This window comes from Salvelinus fontinalis, chromosome 30, assembly GCF_029448725.1.
Source record: "Salvelinus fontinalis isolate EN_2023a chromosome 30, ASM2944872v1, whole genome shotgun sequence".
Taxonomy (NCBI): Eukaryota; Metazoa; Chordata; class Actinopteri; order Salmoniformes; family Salmonidae; genus Salvelinus; species Salvelinus fontinalis.
The window spans coordinates 28696473-28707136 of record NC_074694.1 but is presented as its reverse complement, the minus strand read 5'-3'; the positions used below and the strand labels follow the sequence as shown (position 1 = coordinate 28707136).

At 41.8% G+C, this 10664-nt stretch overlaps 1 protein-coding gene across 1 annotated transcript; it reads left to right on the top strand.

Annotated features, from left to right (window-relative positions):
* The first annotated feature begins 4613 nt into the window (after positions 1 to 4613).
* LOC129828958 (transmembrane protein 238-like) lies at positions 4614 to 5993 on the top strand. Its single transcript, XM_055890302.1, has 2 exons — positions 4614 to 5289; positions 5735 to 5993. The coding sequence occupies exon 1, from the start codon at positions 4775 to 4777 to the stop codon at positions 5279 to 5281; it is 507 nt and encodes a 168-aa protein (XP_055746277.1). The 5' UTR covers positions 4614 to 4774; the 3' UTR covers positions 5282 to 5289; positions 5735 to 5993.
* Positions 5994 to 10664: the final 4671 nt, after the last annotated feature.

Sequence of the window (10664 nt, the reverse complement as noted above, 5' to 3'; positions counted from 1 at the left end):
GCTACTTTTTCCACTTCATATTAACTAGGCTACTTTTCATTTAAGTTTCAATTTGCTAGTCCCTCGAGTTCTCTCCCGTTAGAATGAAGGATATTCATCTTCTAGCGATCTATTGCTAGGAAAGGCGCCAGTCACAAAGCGAGGGATGACTGAGAAACTGTCCCGCCATCCGGTACAATTTGTTTGCTGCGCTGTGGTTGGTTGCAGTCAAATTTCTTTACACAGAGGGAGAGGATGTTTGGGAATTTGCACTTCCCATGTAATGCGAGTGGTAACGATGAGTCAATCCACTCAGCCTGATTTTGAATTTTGGCACATTCATTTTTCTTTAGTGTGTGTTAAGCACAGCCAGCCACTTGGAATTGTGATGCATGGGCTTTACTGCTTTAATTGCCATTTTATTTTGACAACTGAACAGCCAGTGTTGACTAGTTTTTATAAAAGATGTCAAACCGACTAGTCTCCTACAGTGCCTTGAAGGTATTCGTACCCCTTGACTTAATCCACATTTTGTTCTTACAGCCTGAATTCAAAATATATTGTTTTCCTCAGCCATCTACACGCAATAAACCATAATGACAGTGTAAACATGTTTGTAGAAATGTCAGCAACTGTATTGAATGGAATACCTCATTTACAGTAGTATTCACACCCTGAGTCAATACTTTGTAGAAGGACCTTTGGCAGCGACTACAGCTTTGTCTTGGCTTTGCACATCTTTTTCCCTTCACCGCAGATTTTATCAAGCTCTAATATTAGATGGGAATTAATTTATTTAACTAGGAAAGTCAGTTAAGAACAAATTATTATTTACAATGACGGCCTACCCCGGATGACACTGGACCAATTGTGCGCCGCCCTATGGGACTCCCAATCACGGCTGGTTGTGATACAGCCTGGAATGGAACCAGGGTCTAGTGACACCTCTTGCACTGAGATGCAGTGCCTTAGACCGTTGTGCCACTTGGGAGACCCGAGTGGCAGTGAACATTAATCTTCAAGTCTTTCCACAGATTTTCAATGTTAAGTCTGGGCTTTGGCTGGGCCACTTGAGGACTTTCACATTCTTGTTCTGAAGCCATTCCTATGTTTGGGGTCATTGTCCTGTTGGAATGTAATTCTTTGCCCAAGTCCAAGGTTGTTTGCATTGAAGCAGGTTCTCATCAAGGATTTGCCTGTATTTGGCTCCATTCATTGTTCCCTTTATCCTTACCAATCTCCCAGTCCCTGGTGCTGAAAAGCATCCCCATAACATGTTACTACCACCACCATGCTTCACTGTAGGATGGTGTTCGAAGGGTGATGAGGTGTGCCTTGTTTTTTCCAGACATGGTGCTTTTTCATTCAATCCAAAGAGTTCAATTTGTCTCATCAGAGCACAATCTTTTGCCTTAAGTCTTTCACGTGCATTTTTGTGAACTCCAGGTGTGCTGTCGTGACTTTTTTTCAGGAGTAGTTTCAGTCTGGCCACTCCCATAAAGCCCAGATTGGTGAAGTGCTGTAGAGACTGTCATTCTGGTAGGTTTTTCCATCTCAGCCAAGGAACTGTTATTGGTCACCTCCCTGACCAAGGTCCTTGCCAGGTTGCACAGTTTGGTTGGACGGCCAGCTATAGGCAGTCTGGGTAGTTCAATGTTTTTTCCATCTCCCAATTATTGTTTATATGCCTCATCACAATTCTCTCCGGGCTCTACGGACAGTTCCTTGAGCTTTATGGTACAGTTTCTGCTCTGACATGCACTATCAACGGTGGGACCTTTTATATTGACAGGTGTGTTTCTTTCTAAATCATGTTCAAACAATTGAGTTGGACACATTGAGAGCTGTTCATTTGACGCCCTAATTTGCGTATGCAACTGGTAGGCCAAGGCTTTTTAGCAATTATCTGCAGATAAATTATGAAAACATTTGAAGATGGTAAGTCATCACTGCAGGAACAATAGGTAATGGAGAGCCGTGTTCGACTCATGATAATTAGGGCCCTCACGGAATCGAACAATATTCATATGTATTGACCTTTAGTAGGGCATCAACTAAATGCATTGAAATGTATTTGTTTTATCTTAAGACATGAACAGAATGAATAAGTGATTTGTATTTCCTGTAACTTTCTGAAGAGGCGACGTGTGTGTGTGTGTGTGCGTGCAGTGCATGCGTCTACCACTTTGGATAGCCGTTAGTGATGATGCTAATGAAAACGGTCTTCTTTATTTGTTTCCTGCTGTTGGCGGTAGTTGCACTTGATTCAACAGCCCCACTGCTGGGAAGGCAAAGTGTTCCATCGATTAACATGAATTGGTGCATGAGGCAGAAATAATGCAGTGTTACTTGAGTTCCCCATCAGCTGGAAGACGGTGTCCCTTTTTCTCTGTGGTGTGAGGGAGAGCGGAGGGACGGTGAGTCGGTTGAGAGGCAGCCTCACTGCTGCTCTCTCGCTCTGACTGACCATCAGGTGCCGGCCATCAGTCTAGTAAATTAAAAAAATAAGCTAATTATTATGCTCACTCAGCCGTGCCTCAAGTAATAAAACAAATTACAATTGTTCTATTGCTAGTGTGATATACCTACAATTTTTAAATATAATTTCAAAATGGTCTGAAGAACAATATTGGCAGGGCAATTCAAGCATAGACCATATGCATTGATAATGTATTGGGTATATAGCCTACTACAAACCTCATTGCTACAGAACAGTTTTTAATAAATTAATGTTGCATAGCCTTACATTTAAGTAATAAAAAAAAAAAAATGTGAGCAGTAGATCTCTGCTTGCATTTTGACTCAAACTGATCTTTACTCAAAAAGTTGGCGACCTTTGGACTAGACGATATCCAAAACAACTAACAATACACTGAATTCATACATTTTCATTCATTTAAATTGTAAAGTCATGTCTTTCTACATAATACCACAACCAATCTTGGAGGTAAACTTTATAAAGTACCCAATAATTTCACTGTATTTCTGATAGAATATAAGGCATTAGAATGTACCGGAGGCCACCAAAAGAGAGCTCCTTTGGCCAAAAATGCCAGACTGGGGAAGACAGGCAATTTTTTTCTATTTGGCTGGCAACTCCTACTTGTGGAGACCACTGCAATGGGCTCACTGTTAATGTTTATATAATGAATACATGTAAGGTTTTTATGTAATATAAACCCATTACATTAGGCAATATCTGTCTGTACAGGTAATGTGTGGTTCTGGTTCACCTCCGATGCGTTAGCCTTGAGTGATGTTTACCATGGTAAACACTGTCCAAATACAATAGACTGTTGGTATTAGATGACAAGGCTATTGTTGATGAGACCATAACATGGTTGTGCAGCTGCTGCCTGATCCTTACAGGCCATGTTTGCCTTTCTAATATCACAGACTGGGTTGTTCACTATAGTGCTCTTTTTAAGTGCAATGTCTAACATTGATTTCTAAATATAATTTCTGTAATATCCATTTGAAGCAAAGTCATTTATTTGTTCAGCACTGTTTTCATATGAATGTAAAAGCTGCCGGAGTTAGCTAGCAAGTTTTGACAATACACACCTACAGGTGGTCCACGTCTGTCTAGTATTGAACTACCCCTCCCTATTTGATGTGGGTGTGGTTAACTGGGTGGAAATACATGGGTTGGGATGAGATGAGTGGACTGGGTTTTAGGAAACAACAGTGCAGTCAGGCTAACATCAGTAGGGAGGTTGTAGTTGGGAAGCATTAGAAATCTTTTATTGCAGTTGAGGCAGAAGAAAAAGTATACATGTTAATGCAAGTTAGTTGGCGTGTCCAAGAGGTCATGAAGTGAAAAACAAACTGGGTCTCCAAAATATAAATCAATTTCACTTTGAGGAACAATTGCAGTTTAGTAAGGGCAGCTTTTCACTCAAGAGCACCTGATTTTGACCAAACAGTCATCACATCATTATGATGGCATCATCAGAAGAGCTTCCAAGAACAGAGGATTCTGTGAGGAGAGTCCTGTGTCCAGAACTTGACCCCAATAATCCAGAACCACCTCGCTGGGCCTACATACACAAACCTATTATTGTCATGGTGATGGGAGCCCTGATGCTTGGCGCGGGTGCGGTGCTGATTCTCCTCCACTCGTCTGGTGTGACGGACACCCCCCATGCCACTGCCCCGGTCTGCCTGTCCATTGGCATGATATTTGTAGTGGTAGGGCTGGTCTGGATACCCATCCTGAAGGACAAGCAGAGACGTATGGGGCTGGGGGCCAGGAGCACAAGCAGGTCCCTCAGCAGTGTGTGATGGTAAGGGGTGATCCATTCTTCAGATGCTCTGTTGGCTCAGTTGGACATTTGGTTTAATGTGGTTGGAATCCTAATTTTGTCTTTTAAATAATATAGACATTTATATTTTATTTATTAGAGACACTTGGATGTTTTTGGATAACTGGTTATACTGTCATTTACTGACAGATTAATTTATTTTTCACAAGGGAACTTCAGAAAGGACCATCGTTTTGCCTTTTTAAGATGCACCTTAAAATGATTTCTAAATATCTGATAAAGTATCATCAAAGAAGATCATGTCTCGTAAAGCTGTACTAAAAACCCAAGGTGAATGTACTTTGAACAATTTTACTGTGCGCTCTCAGTATGTTGCGTCCCTGTGACTGTGCACTGCGTTCTCCAACAGTCCAAAGGCGCGTCATCGCACATCACCTTGTGTCCGCACCTGAGTCGGCACTTTTGGAAATGACATTACTTTCTGGACTTCAAATAACTTTTTGAAAAGGAAATATTTCACTTCCGTTACCATGGCGCAAAGACAAGAAAGGGAAGTGGAGGTCGCGGAGAGGAGATATCGGGGAGTTGGTCGCTGTAAATGTGCCTTTTGGTTTGCGGTGGGCCACGACGTAGTTGGAGTGTTTATATTGCTGACCGGAGTGTTTGCAGACATTTTCTGCCACGACTTGTTCATCTATGCAGGAGCCGTCATCATCTTCCTCAGTCTCATCTGGTGGGTGTTCTGGTTCTCGGGGAACATCGAGGTGCCATCTGAGGAACTGGAGGATGACGTTGGCTTGGTCAAACTAAAGAACAAAGGGATCAGCGGTGTTGTCAGGAAGGTTTCCAACCGTCTCACTAACGGAATTAGGAACTCATTCCGAAGGAACGGGAGGGTCAAGGGAGAGGGGCCCCGAACAACGGATGGAAATGTTACCTCTAACCAGCAGCAAGCCCCTGTCACTCTTTCCGTTATTTATCAGAACACATCAGAAGCTTCATCTAAAGAACTTACCAGACAGACACTGGCAATATGATTTTACAGGTAATTTCGTTTCAAGTTTAACTATTGGCAACATCGTAATAATAGTGTTCTGTTATAAGCCCATAATAGACATTTCATTAACTGAATCATAATGTAATGTTTCGGATATATAATAATAAACCTATATTTGCCTCACTGGTAATGATTAAACACCATCAAGGTCACTGGAAAGAGTCCACATGTTTACCTATCTGCTATGTTGTAGATAAAATGGCAGACTTTGTACTGTGCATAAGTGGTATACGATAATTTTGCTGATAATGGTGCCAAAAAACGTGCACATGCAAATTTATTTTCATTCTGATGTTTTGATTAAGTATAATTGTTGCATTAATCCTTACAAATGCTCCTCAAAATAATTAATTTGAGACCTTTTTAGGAAGGAATAGAATCCCTTTGAATTATTTAGTATACTTATGTTATTTTTTTCCCAATGTAATTTTAGAGCATTTTCTCTGGATTCAAGATCAGTCTGCAGGAACCTGAAGATGTATTGCACACTGTGACTGTGCCAACAAAGCTGATTAGAGTAATGAGATTGATTGCACTCTGACGCTATATAATTGTTCATAACATGGAATTTGACAGTGTCACTGTAAATGTAACACATTATTTTGTACAATAACATATCTCTGCATTTCTTTCTAAAGTCATATTTTGTGAATTGTTTATAAACTATTTATAGCAAAATAAAATGTACAACAGATCAAAGTTTGTCACATGCACAGGATACAGCAGGTGTAAACGGAACAGTGAAATGCTTACTTGCAAGCTCTCTTCAACAGTGCAGTACAAAGATAAATATCAATATATACTGAGTGTTCAAAACATATACATTAAGAACTCCTGCTCTCTCCATGACATAGACTAAGCAGGTGAACCCTATGATACCTTATTAATGTTACTTGTTAAATCCACTTCAATCAGTGTAGATGAAGGGGAGGAGACAGATTAAAGAAGGCTTTTAAGCCTTGAGAGACAATTGAGACATGGATTGTGTGTGTGCCATTCAGAGGGTGAATGGGCAAGACAAAATATTTAAGTGCCTTTGAACAGGGCTGTTTACAGATGGCTATGTACAGGTGCAGTGATCTGTGAGCTGCTGTGACAGCTGATGCCTAAAGCTAGTGAGGGAGATATGAGACCCCAGCTTCAGTGATTTTTGCAGTTCGTTCCAGCCATTGGCAGCAGAGAACTGGAAGGAAAGGTGACCAAAGGAGGAATTGGCTTTGGGGGTGACCAGTGAAATTAACCTGCTGGAGCGCGTGCTATGAGTGGGTGCTGCTGTGGTGACCAGTGAGCTGAGATAAGGTGGGGCTTTACCTAGCAGAGACTTGTAGATGACCTGGAGCCAGTGGGTTTGGCGACGAGTATGAAGCGAGAATTGAACCCTGTGCCACCCCCATAGAGACTGCCAGAGGTCCGGACAACAGGCCCTCCGATTTGACACACTGAACTCTATCAGAGAAGTAGTTACCGGGTTTGCGATCCACTTGAATCAAAATGCAACACTTCAAAATGTAAAAATGTAGCTAGATGTCTTCTACAAATTGTACTCTAACCAGTGATGAACACATTATTCCCAGATTCAGTGTTTTCTTTAGCTGTGTTAGTTCTTATAGTCTGACTAAGAGTATACTGTATACACCTCTCGTCTGACCAAAATCTTCAAGGGCCCCTGATGCGCCCCCAGTGCAGATAAAGGTTACCAGTACTTCCTGGAGAAACTTTTTGTTATACTTCATATCACTGTAATCTGTTTCCAGGTCATGTGACTGTACTTGCTTCAGTCTTGCTGGTGAATCCTGCGGCCTGCTTGATGGCAGCAGCAGTGAGAGCCAGTCCTTTACTCTTCCTCAGGCCATGCTGGAGGACAGCCTCAAACTGGGCACACAAACAGATCACAGGGGAGATACAAACACAAGCATTACAATACATCACACACACACACATAACACGCAATACACATTCACACACAAAACATCAATAAATCATATCAATTTTAAAATATAATCGTCCTGTGGCATCCCCATAGAGACTGCCAGAGGTCCGGACAGCAGGCCATCCGATTTGACATACTGAACTCTATCAGAGAAGTAGTTGGTGAACCGGGCGAGGCAATCATTTGAGAAACCAAGGCTGTTGAGTCTGCCAATAAGAATGTGGTAATTGACAGAGTCGAAAGCCTTGGCCAGGTCAATGAATACGGCTGCACAGTAATGTCTCTTATCGATGGTGGTTATGAAATAATTTAGGACGTTGAGCGTGGCTGAGGTGCACCCATGACTAGCTCTGAAAACAGATTGCTTAGCGGATGAAAGTACGGTGTGATTCGAAATGGTCGGTGATCTGTTTGTTTAGGGTTGTACCTGTTGGGTTCATTGATAATTTGTGTGAGATTGAGGGCATCAAGCTTAGATTGTATGATGGCCGGGGTGTTAAGCATGTCCCAATTTAGGTCACCTAGCAGCACGAGCTCTGAAGATAGATGGGGGGCAAATATGGGGTCCATGTCACAGCTGGGGGCAGAGGGTGGTCTATAGCAAGTGGCAACGTTGAGAGACTTGTTTCTGGAAAGGTGGATTTTTAAAAGTAGAAGCTCGAATTGTTTGGGTACAGACCTGGATAGCAAGACAGAACTCTGCAGGCTATCTCTGCAGTAGATTGCAACACCGCCCCCTTTGGCAGTTCTATCTTGTCGGAAAATGTTATAGTTTAGGAAATTTTAGGGTTTTTGGTAGTCTTCCTGAGCCAGGATTCAGACACAGCTAGGACATCCGGGTTGGCAGAGTGTGCTAGGACAGTGAATAAAACAAACTTAGGGAGGAGGCTTCTAATGTTAGCATGCATGAAACCAAGGCTTTTACGGTTACAGAAGTCAACAAATGATAGCGCCTTTGGAATGGGAGTGGAGCTAGGCGCTGCAGGACCTGGATTAACCTCCACATCACCAGAGGAACAGAGGAGGAGTAGGATAAGGGTACGGCTAAAGGCTAAAAGAACTGGTCGCCTAGTACGTTTGGAACAGAGAGTAAAAGGAGAAGATTTCTGGGCACCGTAGAGTAGATTCAGGGCATAATGTACAGACAAAGGTATGGTAGGATGTGAATACAGTGGGGGTAAGCCTGTGCATAGAGTGATGATGAAAGAGATATTGTCTCTAGAAATATCATTTAAACCAGATGATGTCATCGCATGTGTGGTAGGTGGAACTAAAGTATTAAATAAGGCATATTGAGCAGGGCTAGAGGCTCTACAGTGAAATAAGGCAATAAATACTAACCAAAACAGCAATGGACAAGGCATATTGATGTTAGCGAGAGGCATGCGTAGCCAAGTGAATCAAAGGAGTCCAGTGAGTGGCTTCAGGCAGCTAGCAAGTTAGCAGAAAGGCCTTGGAGGGACGTTGCAACGGTCGAAAGTCTGTTGTGGCCCCCTCGTGCTATTACGTCGGCAGACAGATCAGCAGGGCTCCGTGTGGTAAACCAGGCCAATTGGCAAAATAGGTGTGGTGGCCAAAGAATTTGTCTGATGGGCCTCTTAAGTTAACAGTCCGATGTGCTCTGGACAGCTAGCAGGCCTCGGCTAGCAGGCTAATGGATGGGCATTCAGGGGACGACGCGACGACGGAGCCAGTTGAGAAAACCCCCTCGGGCAAATCACGTCGGTTCAGGAACATTCAACACCTCGTGGAAAGCCATTCTGGTTTTTCTTTTGCATTAACATTTGTGTAATCGTCTCGCAGAAAAATAAAACCCTAACCCCGGGTTAGGTTTTCAGAAGACTCACGTGGTTTTCCTCTAACTTTTTACCCGGGCTTTGCTCATTTCATATTTCCTAACAAACTCCATAGTCCTTGCCGGTGACAAGCATACGGGTAACATGATGCTGCCACCACAATACTTGAAAGTACAAAGGAATCAACAACATTGCATTCACCCCATATTACTGGCCTGTTTGACAAAGTGTTTAAAAAACCCACTCCAAATCATCCATTATGTTTGCAACAATGCTATTAAGTAATATTGCAAGACAACATGGCAAATAAATTAACTTTTTGGAGCTAAGCAATGGAGCTAAGCACAGGCAAAATCCTGGAGGAAAACCTGGTTCAGTCTTATGTCCACCAAACACTGGGAGATTAATTCACCTTTCAGCAGGACAATAAGCTAAAACACAAGGCCAAATCTACACTGGAGTTGCTTACCAAGAAGACAGTAAATGTTCCTAAGTGGCTGAGTCACAGTTTTGACTTAAATCTGCTTGAATTGTCAAGACCTGAACATGGTTGTCTAGCAATGCTCAACAACCAATTTGACAGAGCTTAAAGAAGTTTGAAAAGAATAATGGGAAAATGTTGCACAATCCAGGTGTGGAAAGCTCTTAGAGACTTATAGAAAGACTCACAGCTGTAATCGCTGCCAAAGGGGATTCTAACGTATTGACTCAGGGGATTGAATACTTACACTAATAGATATATTAGTGTTTTATTTTTCATATTTTTTATTTTTTATTTTTACAAATGTTAGAATTCCACTTTGTCATTACAGAGTATTTTGTGTAGATTGTTGACTAAAAAATGACAATTAAATCTATTTGAATCCCACTTGTAACACAACACAATTTTGAAAAAATTAATGGGCGTGAATACTTTCTGAAGGCACTGTATATATCTATATATATTTTGGGGGAGATTTCACCTTTATTTAACCAGGTAGGCCTGTTGAGAAGTTTTCATTTACAAATGTGACGTGGCCAAGATAAAGCAAAGCAGTGCGACACAAACAACAACACAGAGTTAAACATGGAATAAAGAAAAGTACAGTCAGTAACACAATAGAAAAGTCTATATACAGTGTGTGCAAATGAAGTAAGATTAGGGAGGTAAGGCAATAAATAGGCCATAGTGGTGAAATAAATGACAATTTAGCAATTAAACACTGGAGTGATAGATGTGCAGAAGATTAATGTGCAAGTAGAGATACCGGGGTGCAAAGGAGCCTTTCTCTTTTTTTAAATTAATGACAATATGGGGATGAGGTAGTTGGGTGGGCTATTTACAGATGGGCTATGTACAGGTGCAATGATCTGTAAGCTGCTCTGACAGCTGATGCTTAAAGTTAGAGAGGAAGATATGAGTCTAAAGCTTCAGTGATTTATGCAGTTCGTTCCAGTCATTGGCAGCAGAGAACTGGAAGGAAAGGCGGCCAAAGGGGGAATTGGCTTTGGGGGTGACCAGTGAAATATACCTGCTGGAGCACGTGCTACATCCACACTTTGAGGTTGGAATTATATTGTGAAATTGTGAAAATTATAATTCTGTTTGAGTGTAAGAACGGTTTAAAAGACAGCATGAAATTTCAGTCTGTGTCAGT

Coding starts and splice junctions, on each gene's coding strand:
- LOC129828958 (XM_055890302.1), top strand. CDS start 4,775: ATGGCGCAAAGACAAGAAAGGGAAGTGGAGGTCGCGGAGAGGAGATAT.